Here is a 21,579-nt window from a genome sequence, read left to right on the forward strand (position 1 = left end):
TGATTATGAATTACTCCTTTATTACCTCAAATAGCGGAATGAAAAAGTAAGCGGGGTCCATATAAAATTCAGAATTTAACTCATGATTTTAGAGGAATTGAACTCTTTTGGATCGTTAATGCTGTTCAAAATCAGAAATTCATTTTTTTTTCCTATTATATCATCACACAAATTTTAAAATTTCAAATTTGTCATCCATTTGAACCCAATAATTTATCTATAACAAGTGCATTTTAGTAATCAAACTAGTTTTAATTCCGACTAATGAGAATTTAGTAAACAACTTATAAGGAATCAATACAATTCCTATCCAAATTCGACTCCTCCTCCTAACCCGATTACAGATTAGTAAACATGTTGAGAAACAATAATTTAGAATCATGAGGTAAAAGGATGATAAACTTATAATTTAAATAAAAAAAATTAAAGAAAATAAACTTATCATTTAAAAAGTAAACTTATCATATTTTCCTCTTTTCTCCCATCAATAGCTGCCTCACATGCATCACATCTTCAAATTTCTAGTATTTCTTATTTAATACAAAACGAGATAAAAACAATATACACATTTTTCAGTGGAAATCAAGATTCTTTTTCTTTTAATAATGAGAGAAATACCACTGCCCTATAAGCTTCAAAATTAAGTGTTGAATAATATGCAACAAAAGATAAGCTTATAATGTCATTTTTCTTCATGGGTGTATTGGCAGATTGTTCAATAATGTTTTGGAATAATCCATAATCGTCTACTTTGTAACCAGATGCATGCTCATGTATTGATGAACAATTTCGAATTATAACCAATTTAATTCACATATAATGAGGAAATACGAGGAATAGGTATCATCTTTCTACTTATGGTGTGCAATCATTTTAAGGATAAGAAAATGAATTTTCGTAATGGATAGCAAATTATAACAAGTGCAAGAGCAAAAGAGATACTCGAAAAAAAGGAAAAGAAGGCTACTCAATGTTAGCACCATAATACATATGTGGGTGTGCTGATGATTTAGAGTTGTGTTATAATTTGTGGCTTCATTGGATTCTATTGAAATCTGGAATTCATGAGGGATTTGATGATTTTTTTTGTTTGGCCATCCATGTGTATACACATTGATATGTATTATTATGATTTTGATGATGTCTGTCTGTATACTGTGATTTGTGGTGTATTAATTCATCATTGTCCTCCTCATTTCAAGTTACGTTATTGGCTCATTGCTTCTTCAACAACGGAAAATAATTACCATGGATGTATATAATGCATTACTTAATTTATAAATTGCCAGGTATAATAACTCAGTTGGTTAAACTCGTCGAACTACATTCATATAGACAAAAGTTCGAAATCCCTAGATTGTATGAGGAAGTTATATTAAAAATCATAAATCGAATTACAAGGTGGGTATAAAGCCAAATCACACTCAACACTATCCTTAAAAAAAGGTGTCCTAAACAAAGATTAGCATGGACCCCGTACTAAAATCTCAGGCTCTATCTATCATCCTGCCTCACACTAAAATAGTAGCTGCAGTTTGTTCCCTGTTTCATGCCAAAAAGTAAACTAAAAAGCCGAAAGCTTCAAAAAATAACTTTTTTTTTCCCCCTTGTGACTGAAAAAGTTACTCAACGACATTACAGGGCATAACAATAATTAGGCAAACACTAAAAATGTGGGGGCCAAAATTTACTGTCAAAAATGGATATCAGATTAGAACAATCCAAGAAATTATGCATCATATAAAAATGTCACTAATCTCTAATCATGAGCCTCCAAACTTAAGACGCTTTGCTTTTACCACGTTTGTCGTTTAAAGAAGGTGAATAATGAACCCATTTGATTGCAAATTTAATGTTTAAAATTAGCTTCATCTATTTTAAACAACTTTAGGAGGTGATGTAATGCCAATAGATAACACTATGCTTTGCACAATTCAAGGGGAGGCCCATGATTTGACACAATAAATAGTGTTATTCCCTTGATATGATCAAGTGAGTTTTTAGTGGCCATTGATAACAACAAAGTAGAGTAGAGTGTCTTGAAGGTCCCACAGCTAATTATAAATGGCTACAATTGCAGTGGATTCTTTTTTGGTTTTAGAAAAATTTTAACGCACTATCAACCAATTAGAAAATGATAAGTGGTTAATTTTAAATATCTCTTCAAATAGGTTTTATATTGTATAAGAATAATGCTACTTTTACCACATTTGTATACCACATTCTCATACCACTTTATGTGGCAGATGAGGTGGACAACACATCAATTAAAATTAATTTAAAGTTTTCTTAACTTTTATGATTTATTGACAATTTTTAATTAATGTGATTGTCCACTTCATCTGCCACATAATGTGGTATGAAAATGTGGGATATAAATGTGATAAGTGTAGCATTACTCATTGTATAATATGTCGTACTAAAATGGGTCTATTAATGAAAAACCCTATGTTTTTCGATGCAAGTGCTTTGGATAGGGCTTTATGTTTGGTTTTGGGCTTTTGTTGTATTTGGAGTGGGCCTCTGGGCTATGCGCTCTGGATTGGCATGTTTCTTCTGTTTTACTTATAATTTTTTTTTTGAGTGAGGATGTTTCTTCTCTTGCTAGACTTTGGTTTGAGTTTAGTAGTTTCATCCTCCTGCATGCAAGAATTCTATACTGAGGGCATTATATACGGCCTTTAGGTGAGGTTCTATCTCTTAATCATTAGATCAAATTGGTTAGCTATTGAATCAAATTAGTAAGTCTCATCCAATAGGTAAAAAATAGAACCTCACCTAAGAGCCATATATAAGACCTCACTATAGAATGACTCCTCTGCATGCCTTCTTGTTTTCTAGTGTTGTATCTTGCTTAGGCTGTACCATGTTGTTCCCTTTATGGGTTTAATGAAGTGCTTTTTTTCGAACAACAAAAACAAGAGTGAAGTGAGTAAAGATTGGATGAAAAAGGGTAATACGGATTGTTTGTAGGTTCAGGGTATAGCTATTGCATCTGGTGAGAATAATTGATATTTTTTTTTTCGAAATGCTTTTTGTGAGTAATTATCAATTCACATTGAGGTAAAATGAACAATTCAAATTAAAAAATAACCGTTGGGTCCCAAAAGTAAATTGATGAATCCTAATAGAATTTTCCTTTCTCAACTTTACAATCAAAGGCGACACCTAATATTGTTTCTAACAAGATTCCTCTATCTGTGCTGTTGTGTGAAATCTAAAATTTGGTGATTTCCTTAAAACGGAGGGCTAATGGAGTTCGCATGGTAAGAATTTCATCAGTTCTTCATATTGATGATTGCGCTGTATAAGCCTAATTTTTTTTTTATGATAAAGGAGCTGAAATCCTATAAGCCCCATTTTTTATGTATCCTCGGTCCCCTGGATAATATTTTGACACCTATCCCTCTAATTTAACTTTGTTGTGAGGCGCCATGCTCGGTTCGAACCCCTAGGCACCTATTGCTTGTACTAATTTTTTATTATTTAAAAAAACCCTTTGTTCTGAGGCATAAAAAGAAGAAACCCATTTAGGCTTTTGCTTGCATCATCAAAATAGTCTGATAAGTTACGAGTTGAACAAAAAATAACCAAGAAAAACAAAGAAAGCAAGAAACAAACCAGGTCCTGCTGCTTTGGCAAAACTGTTTGTGATTTCCCTTGGATGACGATATTGTAGCAGCAAAGCAAGAAAATTAATCCTTTCTGCAGCAGGGTTTCACACAACATTTCATTCCCTCTAAGAACAAATGGATTGTCTGGTCCTTGATATGCTTCCGAGCTGAACCATATCTTGACCTTGACCATGCAGAATACAATACCTCTGCACTTTCTGTGAAAAAAACATTACTGCTAAGGTCAAGAAATCGCAAATTATTCGCCATACCAATGGCAGTTGAAAGCAAATAAACTGGAACTCAGCAGACAAGGATTTTCTTTGGCATATGCTTATGCAGCTGTCATCGCCGCCGGATGCAGGAGCTTCAACTTTAACTTCATCATCTGCACTATCACCAAGTTCAAGCCGAGTTGCTGAACCCTGTTGAGCAGGATTAACTTCCTTGGATACCGATACTGCCAGAGAAGATTCAGATATACTAAGATTGGCATTATCAGCAAGATTGAGCTCCTCAAGAAAACTATTACCAGCTTAAAATATCAAACCAACAATTCATAAGTTCATTTCTAAGGACTAGTATATTGAGTACTAAATTGGCCTAGTGTGTGAACCTGATTCGAAGAACTCCAGCAACTCCAAGCTCACACCTCTGAAGGACCAAAACTTTCAGACAACAATGTGAATTTGAAAGCATTGACGATAACACATTGCTACCCTGTGTTCATAGTTGAGGGACTTGAGTCAGGCTAGTATAGCAAAATCCTCAAGTAAAACTAAGTACAAAGAAGAGAGTCTTGGTTGGGTAGGATTTCAGCAAGAAACTCCCTCATAACAGAAGGCTCTTTCTCAAGTCAAAATAACAAAAAGACAAAACGGCAACGACAACATTCTATTGAGAGCAGGGAACATTGCATAGTAATCAGGCTTTTTAACAGCCAGTTCAAGTTTATCGTTGAATATTTATATATTCGATGCATAGCCTTTACATTCGGGTTCACTCTTTCATGCAGAATTCACTTGTGGTATTAGAAGGCAAAGGTAGACCACTAGAGGCTTCAAGAACAAGCAAGGGCAGATTTTCACAAGAGGCAAGTATGCATATGTGAACATGTCTGTTCTAAATAGTGGCCTGGCTTGCAATTGAAGTCGCATTTGCTCTCTTGCTTTGTCTTATTGACCCGTCTGTTGTATTTCTGGCTCTTGAAGGCTTTCCAATCCTTGTCCTTTAAGGATTCCAATAGGAATCGGTACGCCATGAGTACTTCAAAGGAAAGATATGCCTCTCTTATTGGCTATGCTTACCAAAGATTTCTCTCTTCTTTTGTTTTTGTTTCTTTTTTGTTTCTGTCTTTTTTCGGTGCTTTCAGTGTATTTGATATGTGGGTCCGAGAAAGTGCAACAAACATAATGCATAATGGAAGGCTACGAGAGAGGGAAATGGACTAAGAATCTGATGTAGCTTCAATTAAACAACCTCAAGAATATCAGGGCAACACGTCTAAATGTAATTTTGAATTCCATTAACTAGATCAGCTATTGATTGAGACAACTTAAATGCATCTGTATGCAGACTAAATTCACAGGCATTGGAGCTATAAAACAAACACATCGACTATTTTTATGTTCAACTCCCATACTTATCATATGATTCCCATTTTCAGACACATATCGTCATTGGCAACCTGAACATATTATGTAAAACAATGTCTGGTAGAAGGTGGTATGACCACAAATTATGAAACCACCGTTATCTTTTGTAAAAAAAAATCACAATTATTTGCTCTCTCCAGCAATATACAGAGTTGCAAGCAAGTCACAAACACAACAGGTAAAAGAATTAGCAAAATACCAAGACAAAAGAACAAACCTCTTGCATAATAGGATTTCCTGAAAGGTTCAGCTCAAGAATGCCACAAATCATAGATGAATCAGTGCTTAGTTTGAGAACATAAATAGATGTCACTCCGCAATAAGATAAGTCAAGTTTTACAAGATCTTCAGTCCCATTGAACAGTGACTCAGTTAATATTAATGTCCCATCCTGCAAAAGAATAAATAGATGAACAAAATTAAATAATAGCAGCTGGAGAAATAAGCCGAGTGGCTTTCAAATTCCAAAAGTAATTTCTAAAAATGATAAGTTCACTTACAGCTCCAATACCAGTTTCCCCAAGCATCAATACTAATAAGGACAAGGTTTTAGCAATGTGGCAAAGGCTATCAACTGCAATCTAGCTTCAAACTGTTCAGATTTAAATTTGAAAATCTACAATAAGCGACTGCAATATAATATAGTTACACCAGTTTAAATATAATAGTCACACCCAAAAAAAAGGTTTACTTAAGTATAAACATTTTCAGAGAACCAGGTTTGAGAAGTAAACTAGCAATGACACTTCCAGAAATTGGGTTATATCATGTGAAAGAAGAATAATATTTATTTATTTATTGTGAACTCAAATAAAATTAAAAAAAACATAAGAACGTCTATTCTTGTACAGATTTGTCAGATACAGAATACACCTTAGTTGCCTAACTCCAAGTCGTTAGTGTGTTGACTAAACCCATAACGTAACGGTAAGAAAAGAATACCCTCAGATTCTCTTGTAATTACTGCAAAAAGATTCAGTCTATAAGCCCCAAGTTGTTAGTGTGTCAACTAGTTGAAAATGCAGTTTTGCTCTAGTACACAAAATTGTATTTACAGGGTTTCTTTTGCTCTACCATCCCCAACAAACCACCAGTGATAGTGATATATACAACTATCTTCAAGTTCTCAATCCTGTTGTGGGCGCCCTTCTCCCCGGGGCATTTTCTTTGACATCGAATCTTCAACATCCTTCAGCTGGTAATAATGAGGAGCTATTTCCACTAACCACTCCGGCTTTAATTCTGTTACCTGTCTCATATATTCCTTGGTTGTAAGTACCAATTCATGGTATATAACCCATCTCGGAAGCACCTGTGACAGCCCTGAGCTGGGATGTATATGAACAGTCTGTGGATGTTTGACTGTTCTATAAGATCCATTCTTTTGAAGCTTTGCGGAATGAGGGAAGAAGCCAGATGTAATGGCCTTCTTTATGGTCTCGTAATCACTGAGATTTGAGACCAGGTCAATCTCAACCCTGTCCAAGAGTCCCTCAAGCTGGTCTCTAATATCTCTAGCACGCTTCATGCTCCTCACCTGTATATAGTTTTCATAACACCACTGGGTTGAGAAGTTGGTCTCTTTCCATGAGTTATAGACCTTGAGCAATGCAATGTGATCTCCCACATTCCCGGTGTGAAAATTCAAACGTGCATTGTCAGCATGGACTTGTTTGTCCTTGGGACGGTAAAAGATGGAATTACCAATGGAAAGCATGGCGGCAACAGAAATGACTTCATCTGAACACTTGTACTTATCAGAAGCAACTATCATCTTAGATAGCATGGGATCAAGAGGAAACTCCGCCATCCTTCTACCGACTTTAGTCAACTCACCCACTTTATTTAATGCACTTAGTGCAAATAACAGTTCCAGGGCTTTCAGTAATGCTTCAGATGGCGGAGGGTCCATAAAATCAAAATGCAATAAGTCATGAATACCAAGGCTCTTCAGCGTAAGCACAACATTTGCAAGATTAGTTCTTTGTACTTCTGGTACTGTGTTATCATCTAAATCATTGTAATAATTGTAGGCAGTATATAACCGGAAGCACTTTCCAGGACCTGTTCGACCAGATCGACCTGCCCTCTGCATTGCTGATGCCCTTGAGATGGGAGTAACTAGCAATGACTCCATTCCAGTCCTTGGGTTATACGACTTCATCTTGCAAAACCCTGGGTCAATAACATATTTGATCCCATCAATGGTCAACGAAGTTTCAGCTATATTTGTGGCAAGGACAACCTTCCTTGCCCCATCAGGTGTGGCTTCAAAAATTTTTGCTTGCAGCTCAGTAGGTAGGTTTGCATATATGGGGCAAATAATCAGCTCAGCAATTTTTGTCCCTAGGCCCCTTGTTCTGTGCTTCAATATTTCTTCCGCTGTTTCAATCTCTTCCTGACCAGTGAGGAATACCAATATATCTCCAGGTGGTTGCGTCACATGGATTTGAAGTGCAGTGACAATTGCTGCATCTAAGTAATCGGCTTCTGGTGCTTTCGTGTAATGGATATCAACAGGATACCGCCTCCCTGGAATTTTGAAAATTGGAGCAGAATCAAAATAATCACTGAACTTCTCAGCATCAAGCGTTGCACTTGAGATAAGCAGTTTGAGATCCGGTCTAAATCGAGCAATATCCTTCACTAGTCCAAATAGAATATCAGTTGAGAGTGTTCGTTCATGGGCCTCGTCCACCATCACCACACTGTAACTCGCCAGATCTGGTTCACCAAGGAATTCTCGCAACAACATTCCATCTGTCATATATTTCAAAACAGTCTTTTCGGATGTGCAATCCTCAAAACGAATAGAATAACCAACCTCGTGCCCAAGTTTGACCCCCATTTCTTGAGAAACCCTTGCAGCAACACTCATAGCAGCAACTCGCCGTGGCTGTGTGCACCCAATCTTTCCATGCTTTGTGTATCCAGCCTCGTGAAGATATTGGGGTATCTGCGTAGTTTTTCCAGAACCAGTTTCACCAACAATAACCAGAACCTGATGATTTTCAACAGCTTCAAGCAATTTATCACGGTAGGTGTAGATGGGTAGTGTTTTTCTGTCATCCTGGAGATTCTCTAAGCCCAATTTCGCCTTCGACCCAAGTAACTCAGAGGGTTGCCTGTCATCATCAAACTCATCACCATCCATCACTGATGCCTTGATAAAATCAATCTGATCCTCAAATACAAATTGATACTCATCAGATATTTGTTTTTTGTTTTTTGAACCAAATTTCAGCGTTGCTTTTCCAATTTGGTGATCCTCCCAAGCTTCCTGTTCTGCAAATGGGTTCATTTTATCCCCAGCACTGAGGTCCCTGTATCGTTGTACAGCCACAGAAAATCTCTTTTCCTGATTAACACCACCCTCCTCATCGTACGCATCTGGCATCCTGTACTCAGTGGTATCCTCACCCTCATCTGACCTCTTCTTCACCAGCTCGTATATTTGTTTCTTGTAGCTTAGTTCACTATATTCTGCTGCAGTGAGCTTCACGCCATCAAATAAGTATTGTTCATCCTCTATATCGTCTCTGATTTCCTCCAATTTCTTTTGCTCCCTCTTTTTGAGATATTCTTGTCTTGAAACTTTTCTTAAATCTTCGAGGTCATTCCGCTCCAATGCATTGCTTCTCCGAATAGCCTCCTCCTCTTCCTTTTGTGTTAATTTTCTCTCCGTTAACTTTCGTGTAGCTGCTGTATCCCGTTCCCTTATATTCTGCTCCAATTGCTCCCTCTCTCTTTGATCACGCAATCTTTCCTCTTCTGACTCTGAACCATCATCGTCATCTGGGGAAGAAGTTCGTCTTTTAACTCGTCTCACTTGTGCCTCTTGTGCAATCACCTCATCATCTTCATCTTCATCTTCTCGACTTAAGACCTTCTTCCTGAATCGTTTCTTATGGGAATCAGCTTTCCTGGACTTGGAAACAACCTGGGCAGAAGATGTATCGCCATCATTGTCATCTTCATCATCTGCATCCAAGAGAGAATATGTCTTCTGCTTCTTCACCAACATGGCAGCTTCCCTCTCTTGTTTCTGATATAGATTCAAACCAGATTCTTTACGAGGCACTCTTGCAAAGATGTCTTCAGCAAATGCACTTGTTTCGGCCGAAGATGACAACCCAAATTCTAATTCTACAAGCTTGCCCACAACATCAGCCGGTGATTTTGCCTGTTTGGTTAATCCAATAATGTACTGAACAACAGTGGGCTGAGAATATCCGAGCAACGTCATCAACTTATCGGATACCCATGTATTCAGATTGCTCTCGCTCCCCATTTTTTCTTTTGTTTGGCTGACAGAGAAAGGGATTGATTAGTCTTCCGAAAGAAAGGCTCTGTGTGAGCTTCGAGCTTCGTGTGGACAGTGCGGCTACTTCCGAGACCACTGTAAACGGCCGGAGCTGACAGTTCGCCGTGCGTTCAATACAAGGGGACGACACGGGGAAAGAGAGAAAGGAAAGTTTGAGAGATTGGGCAGGAGGAGAGGAGAGAGAGAAATATATAGGACGGGCTTTCCTTACTTTTTATATTCCGTGAAAGAAGAGGAATTGAGACAATCTAATATGAAAAAGGAGTCCAACTCCAAAACATCAATACAATACGATGAGCCAAACATACCTAATTTTATGAAAAGTTGTTCAATGCATCAGCAACCCATTGAAGAACAGCCCAGCAATCTTCATAAGCAATTGGAAGTGGATTCTCTGGGGCAACTTGGTGGTCGAAACAGGCAGATTTACATAAACCAACTTGGGCGGCTCAAGGTGTTAGGGTTGGGATGAAACCGACGCGCTTTCCAAACAGGCAGATTTAGGAATTCACAGATTTAAATAACACAAAGACAAAACAGTCGAAAATAGGTTAGAAAATAGATGTGTAAAAAAACAACGAAGAACACTTTCCAAACAGAGATCGTATTTGTGCAATCTTTTGCCTCCTCTGATTAGGAAATTGGATTTCTCCTATCCTTATCCGGTCTCTCATCCCCACATAATATAAAATGTTGAGCCGTATTGACCCAGGATTTCAGTTTCTCACGTAATTTATCTTATTCTCTCCTCAACCACACTTCATTGTCTTGCCATCGGGGTGCTGTCCGCCGTACACCACCCTCGTCTTTAAAAAATATCAGAACCCATGGATGTGGATGATGCAGTTCCAAGTAGAAGCGTCAATCGGACAGGGCCGGCTCCAGCACGGCACGATAGCCCGCTTAAATAAAACTCGGCACGATACAGTCGTATTTTTAATTAAGTTCAATAGGTCGGCCGGTCTGTAGTCCATTACGGACCGATCCGTTTGAAGTTCATTTATTAAAGGCTTAATTATGTACATGCGCTTTCTTATCTCGATTACACATTGGTGAAAACGTCTCAAAGCGTGTGCAAAAACTTCACGTTACCGTCAGTTTTTTGAAGTTCCGTTCTGAACGCATCGTTCATCTCTCCCAAAATTCCGAACAGCAGCTCCTCCCATTTGTTATCGCTCATCGCACTTTTGGGCCGCCATCGCCTCCTCCCGCCACCCTGCGATTTACATGGATATCAAAAGAACTGAACGTTGTCCTCTACCACCCTCACATATCAACCGCTGCCAACCGTCGTCTGGATCACCGAAAAAGCAAGAAATTGGCGGTTTTTACCCAAAATCTCCATTGCTCGTTCGGGCGATTTGAGCACCATTTTCTTCGATCCGGTATGATTTTTCAACCTCTCGAGTTGTTCTTGCTGCTAGTTGTGTTGGTTAGGAGAAATTTCTGAGTTTTGGAGGGTAAATAAGCGATGAACAGTAACAAAGGGAGGATACTGCTCGAATTTTGGGGAGATGAACAAGAATATTCGTAACGAACTTCAAAAAGACGGAAAGGGTAACGTGAGACGGTTTTTTGCACGTTGGTACTTTGAGACGTTTTCCATCACAGTGGTAATCTGAAATAAGTTGGAAAGCACATGGGGCATGTACATAATTAAGCCTTTATTAAATTAAATTTATTTATAAAAAAATAATTTATAATATTATTACATTTATATTTTAAATTCAAGTTTATATATATAAAATAGTGATTTTGTTTTCAATTGATTTTATGTTTTTGCTAGGTAAGAGTTGTATATAAATAAGCAGAGTGAGAACGTTCACCTTTATAAAAGTAAATGTAGTTTTGCGTAAATTATTGGAAAGAAAATGTTGCGTTGTGCTTGGACATATGATACGAGTACATTCAATTGTGTGGGAGGGCAATCCTTGGTAAACCACCTATTATGCAATCCATCATCAAGACAGCGAAATGATACACAGAAATGTCTCCAAATAAAAGGCCAAGATCTCCAATTGGAGAAAGACTTCTAGAAATAACACTATTGTGCTATCCAAGCAAATAATACTATGACACGCTCTATGACACGCTCTATAATACTTTCATATGACATAACATTATTAACTAGAAATAGTAAAATAATGTTTATTCCCGTTGCACAAGTTTTTCTCCTCCAATTGGCCTTCCAAACAGAGACTTGCCAGTTAAAATCTGTGAAATCACTATTTGAGCATATCATTGTAGTTACGCCGGCTGATTTCCATGTGATTTACTAACGAGAATCGGAAATCCAGTTTTACAAATAGATAGTTTAATGAGTATTACAACTTACAACTATACATACATTTTTACTTCATTTAAACTTGAAACTAGGAGATATTTCATCAGCAGGTTTCCAATTCCAAAATCCATCGTCTCTTCAACCTCCATAAATACCAACTTCCAAATTTAATTTTCACTTAAAAACTATTTAGCACACTCTTAACTTCCACAGGCCATGCAATCTTCCCGGTTTGTCAGAGAGCATACCATCTGTGCCTTTTGTGTACTAACATCATCAACCACCTCTGGCTTTTCCTGTATTCCCAAGCAAGAGTTATTAATACATAATTCTTATTTTTCAGTTCTAAGACATAGTTGATAGTAAACGATATTGAAAATTACTTGGAGAATGGGGGTGTCAACAGTAAACTTTATCGCATCGGCTGCTGCACGAGATCGTAGATAATACATCCCTGTTTTGAGACCCTGATATAGTTCATAGAAAAGAAAGAAATTAGAATGCGCTAAGAAAATAATTTATAATTTCACATAATACACAATGAAAAAGCCTGCCAGATCCATTTTCAACATAGCCAAAAATCAGCATTTATATGCAAAGTAATCGTTGCAACCAATTCAATGTCACCAAGAAAGGCCACCTCTAATATGTACAATGAACAAAACAGCTCCAGCCAAAATTGTCTCTATGCATTCAGTCAAAAAGATAACAAGACACCCTTCAATCCATGACATAGCAGATCATCGGCCAAAATGAGACACATTCTTGTACGCACCATCAAATACAAAAAAACATTTTGAAAGTCCAACCACAAAACAAACACATATACCTAATGATGCACTCCCACATCACCATATCACAGACAGAACAAAAACATCAGAACTTCGGAAATTTACTACAAAGCTAGAATCAATTTGTGCATCTAAATCCCAAAGTACTAAGGTACCATTACAGGGAAAAGTAGCGCATACCTTTGACCAAGCATAGAAGTGCAATGAAGTCAGCTTCCCGAAGTTGGGTTGGTCCATATGTATATTAAGACTTTGACTCTGGTCTATGTAAGATCCCCTATCAACAGCCATATCAACCAAAGTCCTTTGCTTGATCTCCCAAACAGTCCTGATTCCAGCAAAATGTCTAAGCATATTGTAGATAAACAAACAAGCTAATTTACAAAGAAATTTAGGAAATGACAAGTACATACCTGTAAATGACCTTCAGGTCATCTGGGATTTCTGGGATTTTCTGAACAGAGCCATCCTCATAGATTATATTATTCTTAATTGCAGGAGACCAAAGACCCATCTCAGTCAAGTCATGAAGAAGATGTTTATTCACCACAACAAACTCACCACTGAGAGAAAGGGACGAAACAGAAGCCATATACAATCAAAATGAAGTAATTTAAAAAAAAAAAGAAAAAAAAATGAACAGAATGAGATGGCAAAGCAAACCTCAAAACCCTTCGACTGTAAATATTGGAAGTATAAGGCTCAAAACACTCGTTGTTCCCCAAAATTTGGCTAGTTGAAGCAGTAGGCATTGGGGCAACCAGAAGTGAATTTCTTACTCCATTGTTTGATATCATTTCCCGAAGAGCAGCCCAAGCCCATCGATCTGAAGGGGTTACAGCCCACATGTCTGGCTGAATAATTCCCTGAACAATAAATAGGCAATTATAATCTAATATCTAGGGTAATGTATCTGGGAACAATTACTGCCTGATGTCAAACATAACAAACAGATATGCAAAGAACACAAAAGTTAATTGAAATTAATGAAAAGGCAAGTTCTCCACAAACTGCCTTAAAACCTTGACCATCTACACTCAACCAGAGAATGTTTAAGCACGCACAACAAGAGAGCAATAAAATAGGAATGTGCGAATAGAAAACCTGCAAAAGACAAAAGCTCCTTTTAGATTAGTACCTTGCTCACAGGACTTCCATTATATGTTTCATAAGGGCCTTCTTTTGCAGCTAACTCAGAAGACGCTTTCAGAGCATGGTAATATATGGTCTCAAATATGTCTTTATTCAGTTGCTGAGCCTACAGTTCAAAGTAAATTCAACTATGAAACCCAAATTATTGAAGATTTAAATTAAGCAACAAAATAGAAAACAGGACATACCTCAGGTGAATCAAAGGGCATGCCAAGCAAGATGAAGGTATCAGCAAGACCTTGAACTCCAATTCCAATTGGTCTATGTCGTAAATTTGATGTCTTTGCAGTCTCAACAGGATAGTAATTAACATCAATTATCTTGTTCAGGTTTGCCGTGACAATTGCAGTGACCTAATAAACAAAACAAGAGAAACATAATAAGGGCAATATTTTATTAGACTGACAGTTTCAAGAATTAAATAAAAATTCCCTTAGAGATTGAGTTTTGAGGAGAAAAAAAAATTCAAGAAGGAAAACAAATAAGAAAACCACTTTGATTGGAATTGTCAATAAGAACTCAAATCAAACCTCCGCTAGTTTGTCAAAGTCAAAATATCGATTCCTGGAACCTCTACTACCAACAAGTTTAGATGGATGTGACTCCACAGGGACACCCTGCAACATCAAAATGTATATGATACCACATCATGAGATCAAAGAGCTAAAAATAACAGTCAACAATTGTGAGTTTAAGCACAACAATAGGGCCTCACCTTCTCCCTAACATATCGCGGTAGAGCAATTGATGCCAGGTTGCATACAGCGGTCTCTGTTGGACTTGTATACTCAATTATCTCAGTACACAAATTTGAGGATTTTATGGTTCCCAGATTTTGCTGATTACTCTTCCTATTGCAAGTATCCTGAAAAGAAAACAATTACACAAAGAAGATCAAAATATTACAGAAACAAAAGCACATGGATTCAAGGCTGAGAATCAGATTTTAATAAATAAATCACCTTGAAGAGCATATAGGGAGTTCCGGTTTCTATCTGGGATTTCAAAATTTCAAACCACAGTTGCTGTGCCTGGACAACCTTTTTGGCCTTGCCCTGTGCAGAAGTATCATGAGTAAATAAATCCCAGTGGTAAGTGGCAGATCCAGGAATCACAAATTTTTTTATACAAAAAAGATGCATAAAAAGACGTGTAAAATCAACACTAATTTACTATTTACAAATCGGACTTATCTTTCCCTACTAGAGCATATAAAAAAAGAACATGCTTTAAAATAGGCACATAATTAATTTAAGTAATAATTGTTTGTGCAGCTAGTTAAGATTATTGTGCCATGCTTCTAAAACATAATCAAAGGCTTATCATCCAGTGCTAGACATACATTTCAAGAAATTAACAAGAATATAAAAATCACGGCACAACCACTCATGTCGAACACAAAAGATTAAAGTTCAAGACAAGAACCAATGAAATAAAGCATCTTCATCATGATCCCATTCAACAGAAACCAACAGTTCAGCACTGCTGAAAAATAAAAGCTTTTCAAATTGGTTTTTTTTTTTTTCTTTTGCAGGAAACATCATTGAGAAAGAAATAGTACCCAAAAAAATGTACACCGGAGCAAAGAAAAGAACTAAAAAACCATACTAAAATATCAACCTACATCTATAATAAACTTAAATACATCATAACACCAGCAAAGTGATTTGGGTGGGTAGAATTACCGTTGGGGAATTGGGTTGCTTTGGGGAAAGTATGCTTTGGGGAAAGTATGCTTTGAAATAGATTTTCAGGGTTATCAGGCCACAGCTGGCCCTCTAATCCCTTTTCTTTTCTTTCAAATTTGGGGGTTCTCGGGCCACAGCTGGCCCTCTAATAAAGCTATGTCGTTTTGCCCAGATAACTTGAAAAATAAGACACATGCAAGGTGCTGCTGCTGCGCAAGCTGCTACCCAGCCTTATTTGGGGCAACAAATCAAACAGATGGTGGGCATGACTTGCCCAGCCATCCACCACATGCAGTGGTCAATATGTTTTGCTCCAGGTGGTGGTTCCGGAGTTGGTGGGGGGTTTTCACCTGACCACCCTTGCTAGGATGAAAAGAGCACATATAAAGTTACCAATGTCTTGCCAAAGGAAATTTTGGTATACCTCTCTTTCATATCGGGTGTAAAGCTCTTCAAATTTTTCACCCCAGCAATCTGCCAAACCTGGAGACTCATTAGGACAAAACAATGACCAATTTCCATCATTTTGAACTCTTTCCATGAAGAGATCAGGCACCCAAAGTGCATAAAAAAGATCACGAGCTCGATGCTCTTCCTGCGAGATAATAAATTAGACATGATCAATATTAACTAACATAATGAAACAAACATAACTACTACGCACAATAGAAGATAAATTCTGGATATATATACCTTCCCATGATTTTTTCTTAGATCCAAAAATTCAAATATATCAGCATGCCAGGGCTCCAAGTACACAGCAAAAGCACCTGGAAGTATCAGATACAGTGTTCAATTTTAAGGCTCACTTCAAACATATAATATAAAACCCCCATATAATGATGACCATACCTTTCCTTTTGCCTCCCCCTTGATCAACATAACGAGCTGTATCATTAAAAACTCGCAACATTGGAACAATGCCATTGGAAGTCCCATTTGTTCCACGAATATAGCTGCCCGTGGCACGAATGTTGTGAACAGAGACACCAATTCCTCCAGCCGATTTGCTGATAACAGCACATTCCTTCAAAGTATCATAAATGCCTTCAATGCTATCATCTTTCATGCAAATGAGGAAGCAGCTACTCAACTGCCAAATCAAATCAGAAAGAATAAAGTAAGTAAACTTGAACAACAAAACAACCACTTTGTCTCAAAATAATAAAAATAATAAATAAATTGGTTAAAAAATTCAATAAGAAAAAATTCTAAACATACTTGAGGCTTTGGTGTTCCAGAATTGAAAAGGGTGGGAGAAGCATGAGTGAACCACCGCTGAGACATCAGATGATATGTTCTGATAACCGAATCAATATCATCCTTGTGAATTCCAACAGAAACCCTCATTAGCATGTGCTGAGGCCTTTCCACAACTTTGCCTTGAACCTTTAAGAGGTAAGACCTCTCAAGCGTCTTGAAGCCAAAGTAATCATAGTCAAAGTCCCGATCATAAATGATCTCACTATCCAGACAAGCCGCATTCTGAAACCAAAAACAAACAAAAGCTGCTTCAGATTTCTAGACCATTTATTGACTAACAAACAGAATTTTCTAAAGAGATTTACCTTCATAATGATTTCGTAAACATCATCAGCTATCAGAGGGGCTTTCAGCCCAGATCTCTCGCTGACATGGTTGTACATCATTTTGATCCTAAACAGAACACCTACTTCCATCAACATGAAAACCAAAAGGAAATAAACGATGAAAAATAGTAAGAATCTTGATAAAACTCACGTCTCTGAAAAGGATTTCATAGTGTTCTTGTGTAGATTTGAGACAACAATTCTTGCAGCCAACTGCATGAAATTTCAAACAAATGTATATTAACTCTACAGATCTCACAATTCTTGATGTAAACTATGAACAAAGTACAGATGGTTAGCCACCAAACAGAGATCGCATCAATCATTTGATGATTCACAAAACAAAAACCAAAACAATAGAAAAATAAACTGTAGCAATTAGAGAAATAATATAAGATTGAACTACAAAATACCGATCTTAATAAATAAATAAAAAAGCAAACAAATCCAGACACACGCATAGACAAACACAAAAATGAAGCAAAATACCAGATCAGTAGTCTAAAGGCAAGAGAGAAAAAGGTGAAGGAAAGAGACTGACGCAGGCATAGTCAGGGTGATTGGCGGTCATGGCGGCAGCGGTCTCGGCGGCCAATTCATCGAGCTGGCTGGTGGTGACGCCCTTGTAGACCCCAGCGCAAACCTTCTGGGCCACCAGCACAGGGTCGCAGTGGTCGCTGCTAAGCCCATAGCTCAGCTTCTTTAAGCGCGCCGTTATCTTGTCGAAATGCACCGCCTCCTGCCGCCCATCTCTCTTCACCACATACATTCTCTCTATCTCTGTCTCTGAACGATTTCGTCAAACAGGTCTTGTGCAAGAGAAAGTTAACAAGGAGGAGACTATGGGATGAGAGGCTTATAAAGAGGGCGGGTTGGGAGTTAGGGTTTTCTTTGTTTTTTGGGGTTTCCCTCCAAATGGAAATTTTTAGTGGATGGGCTTTTCAATTTTCCCGCTAAAATGAAGATTTGATAATGGTCGGGTTGGGGAAGAATGTTGACTGTTGAGTTTACTGGAGCGTTGTGACTTTGTGGCTGTGTGAAGTGGTAAACTCGGATTGGTTTTGGATTTTGGGTTTTGTTGCTCTTTAGGCGGAAGGTGGGCCCACGTCCATCATAAATTCATTTGAATGAGACACAAGATAGAGCGGGTGTGTCTTTTTGGCGCTATTCCGCGGTTTCGTCTTGGCTGCGTTGGGGTCATCTCAACCGTTGGATCACTTGATCACATGTTGAATTTGAATTAGTGATGGACGTCCCAAACTGTGTGAACATATAGGTTTGAGCATTTTTTTTCCAATCACATTTGTGTTCTGGATAAGATTTGGGGTAAAACTTTGCATTTTGAATTCAAATATAAGATGTGAGAGTATTTTTGCTCACTATTTTAACAAAAAGTGTACTTTTATCATTATTCGTAAAATTGACACATATCTATTGGTTTAACTATAGTTAATTTTTACTTTTTTTAATAACATTATTATGAAAGAGAACAATACTTCAATAAGATATTCCCTGATTTACCATTCTTCTAACTCAACAAACTTTCTCATTTTCTTGATTAATTATCAAGGAAGCAAATAACAACGTAATAATTGACAATAGGATCATTACTCAAAAAAGAATTGGGTTCATACATGACACTCTTGAACACTTTTAAAAAAAAGCTCTTGAACACCATATTATATGACCCAACCCTTTCATGTTTGCTAATAATGCATGATATAGGTAAGTTTTCCCAATTTCACGTATGTTAAACTCTACCAAAAGTCTATTGACAACAACATTGCAACTTAAGTTACTCGAGAAACCATAATCCTCAATCATGAATGACAATTGCATATAATTCATCCCACAATACTTGGACGACAATGTTCACAATATACCAATATTGTGACAAATAATCTTCTTGAGGCTGACAACATCCGAATTGTAGTGGCCTCAAGCAAACATTATTGAATATTGTCGTCTCCTTCTAACAAACCTAAAAACAAGTATATGAACTTATACGCATAATTAATAAAAACAAAAACCGTAATTGAAACTTGGAAACTAATCAAACTTGAAACCTTAAAATAAAAAAATTACATGACAATGAAAAATAAAGTGCAACTAAGAAAAACATAAGGGAAAATCTGATAGGACCCGACCTAAATTCCACTGTGGAATCTACGCCGAACCTTGTGCATGTCCAACACCTAGCAGGTGCCAGGCACACTTGACCAAATTGCCCTTCTAACTAAAACTAAAAAAAAAGAAAAGATTCTTTTAATGTTTAACTTCTGCTGAAAATTCGGTAGTCTCCCATGTAATTTGCTCATTTCCCCAAATTTTCATATGTACAAAAAGCAATTCTTATATCCACAAGCGTTCAGCATGCACAATGTTGAAACACACACAATCCAACAACAAATCTATATGGCCTTAGGCCTTATAGAAAATACTTGGGCAATATCAAAGCCTATTAATTAATTTAATTTACAAATGTAGTACAATTACAGGAGAATATCCTGCACAATGGAAAAGAATGAGTGGTGGGTGGTAAAGCCCGGTGGTGGTGCTTCGATACACGCTTACTGCCTGGGGGCACAAAACATTAAAAGTGTGAGTGGACAAAAGAAAGTTTGCAAAATAGAATATCAACATACTAACCCCACTGTTATAACATTTGAAAAATCATTTCATTCATATTCTATATTCGTACAAAAATCAAGCATGCATATTTATATTCATATAACTATTCATACTTTCAATCAATTCACCAAAACCATTCAAAAGCATTGAAAAATAATAATTCTTTTCCACCTAGGTGTACCCTTCATAAATCCATCAATTCCATGATTTTTCTATTTATTTCCCACATTATACCGTCAATTCCAAGTGTCACATAAGTGACACATCCTCGCAGAACTTGGAAACACAAAGTTAACTCGAGCCGCATTCCTCGTAGAACTCAGGAGACACTTAGTCAACTTGAGCCACATTCCTTGCTCCTCACGGTCCGAGTATCCCTAAGACTTGTGGGGCAACTTTCAAACGAGCACTGACTCAACCGAAGGCAACTAGGATGTCAGTAGACATCATTATATCCGAAGGCATCAATTCAACTGAAGGCAACATTTGGGTACCTATGGTGGTTTAAAAATCTTTCCTAGAAAATTATAATATTGTTTCTCGCTCAATCCTTTAAATAATGTTATCATTTCCTTTTCTACCTTCCAAGCCATTCATATTTAATCATAAACAAAATTTATAAAAGCATTTGAATTCAAACTTTATGCTTGGAAAGCAAAAGTCATAAATAATTCATTCACGATCAATTAATAAAACTTTACTACATAAAAATCATTTATAAAATAGACATCCACTCCTTGAGCGTCCGAGCTTGCCTGACCCTTCGAGGGTCCTTCCTGCTAGTTTGGTCGAGCTCGAGTACCTATTTAAGCGATTAAAATATTTAATTAATAAAATAACTCAACCACAAATATTTAATTAAAACCTTGACCCTCGGCCTTAAAAGTGCATGTGTGTAACTTAAGAAAGTTCCTAGGCCCATTTTCAACAGTTTTGATAGTGGAATGGTCCGAAACGACTCGTGATTAAATATACGATTAAATTCCTGTATCTGTCAAATTGGTCCCCCTGTGGGGTCCACGATCTCCGATTAATAATCCAAAAGTTCCTATAGGTTCTTAAAAATCCTATTAACATATCCTATGAGTTTCTTCAAGATCCGACGGTGCGAATATATTGAACCCGAATTATGCCTAATATGTAAAAATTGATTTTATATTCAAACGATAACAAAAAATTAATCTGAGCATACCATCATGGTCGGGACGACCTAGGGATAATTTTAAGCTAAAAATATGCATTTGGCCCCCCCGAGTCCCGCCACACGTCGTCACCGACAGTGGGTGTGTTGAGTAATTTCCGGTGACTAGAAAATCTCAAAATCTCCTGTCAATACCTTTGCCAATTTGTTAAGCACCTTAAATGGGGTGTTTTTAACTCTTGGACCTCGGCCAAAAAATGGCTGGAAACAGCCCAATTCACGGCCAAACCGTCGGTGCATATGGGTGTTTCAATCAAACTTCCAAATCATGAAATCGATCGAAACTACCTATATAAACAGATAGAGCACTTCGAGAGGATGAAAATCCATGCCTCACTCATTGGAATTGGTGCCTGGAGTAGCCGAAAAATGGAGGAGGAAAATCGGTGAAATTTCCCTAGTTTCCAGTCGCTTTAACCGGTGATTTTGAGTTGCGAAAACTAGTGGGTTGGGTAGAGGATGAAGAGAGGAGAAGAAAGAGTGCAAGATTGGGTCGTGAGGTGGCCAGAAATGGAGGCAAATGGCTGGCGAAAATCTGGCCAAATAGAGGTGTCGAATGGGAGAGAATTTGTGAGGAGAGAGAAAGGGATTAACCCCATTTCAATTTGATCTGCGTTTTTATTTATTTATTTTAATTGGCTTTTGTTCTT

General features: G+C 37.4%; 1 protein-coding gene and 1 pseudogene across 5 annotated transcripts; both read right to left on the bottom strand.

The window, feature by feature from the left end:
- Positions 1 to 3,512: 3,512 nt before the first annotated feature.
- On the bottom strand, positions 3,513 to 10,548 carry LOC103330894 (pre-mRNA-splicing factor ATP-dependent RNA helicase DEAH1 pseudogene; annotated as a pseudogene). Of its 4 annotated transcripts, none has more exons than XR_016121943.1 (5): positions 6,141 to 10,548; positions 5,770 to 5,861; positions 5,487 to 5,660; positions 4,231 to 4,334; positions 3,513 to 4,074 (listed from the first exon to the last, which is right to left on the bottom strand). The product of XR_016121943.1 is annotated as a pre-mRNA-splicing factor ATP-dependent RNA helicase DEAH1 pseudogene, transcript variant X3 (transcript). The 4 variants fall into 4 exon arrangements; XR_016121942.1 differs by having other exon boundaries at positions 3,513 to 3,832; positions 3,927 to 4,074; positions 5,770 to 10,548; XR_016121940.1 differs by having other exon boundaries at positions 5,770 to 10,548.
- A 1,258-nt stretch (positions 10,549 to 11,806) lies between these two features.
- RNR1 (ribonucleotide reductase 1) lies at positions 11,807 to 18,226 on the bottom strand. Its single transcript, XM_008233516.2, has 17 exons — positions 17,639 to 18,226; positions 17,249 to 17,310; positions 17,077 to 17,164; positions 16,730 to 16,993; positions 16,361 to 16,601; positions 16,202 to 16,278; positions 15,933 to 16,103; positions 14,783 to 14,875; positions 14,536 to 14,685; positions 14,351 to 14,437; positions 14,009 to 14,173; positions 13,807 to 13,926; positions 13,332 to 13,534; positions 13,082 to 13,231; positions 12,849 to 12,996; positions 12,261 to 12,344; positions 11,807 to 12,173 (listed from the first exon to the last, which is right to left on the bottom strand). The coding sequence occupies exons 1-17, from the start codon at positions 17,864 to 17,866 to the stop codon at positions 12,078 to 12,080; spliced, it is 2,427 nt and encodes an 808-aa protein (XP_008231738.2). The 5' UTR covers positions 17,867 to 18,226; the 3' UTR covers positions 11,807 to 12,077.
- Between the last annotated feature and the right edge of the window lie 3,353 nt (positions 18,227 to 21,579).

This window comes from Prunus mume, linkage group LG1 (assembly GCF_029339155.1).
Source record: "Prunus mume cultivar Tortuosa linkage group LG1, ASM2933915v1, whole genome shotgun sequence".
Taxonomy (NCBI): domain Eukaryota; kingdom Viridiplantae; phylum Streptophyta; class Magnoliopsida; order Rosales; family Rosaceae; genus Prunus; species Prunus mume.

Bases quoted from the DNA above. Each gene is read 5' to 3' on its own strand.
- RNR1 (XM_008233516.2), bottom strand. From the start codon at position 17,866: ATGTATGTGGTGAAGAGAGATGGGCGGCAGGAGGCGGTGCATTTCGAC. The intron at 16,104-16,201 runs GTATATATATCC...ATTATCTCGCAG, and splicing joins TAAGAAAAAATCATGGGAAG to GAAGAGCATCGAGCTCGTGA. The intron at 14,876-15,932 runs GTATACCAAAAT...ACTTCTGCACAG, and splicing joins ACACCCGATATGAAAGAGAG to GGCAAGGCCAAAAAGGTTGT.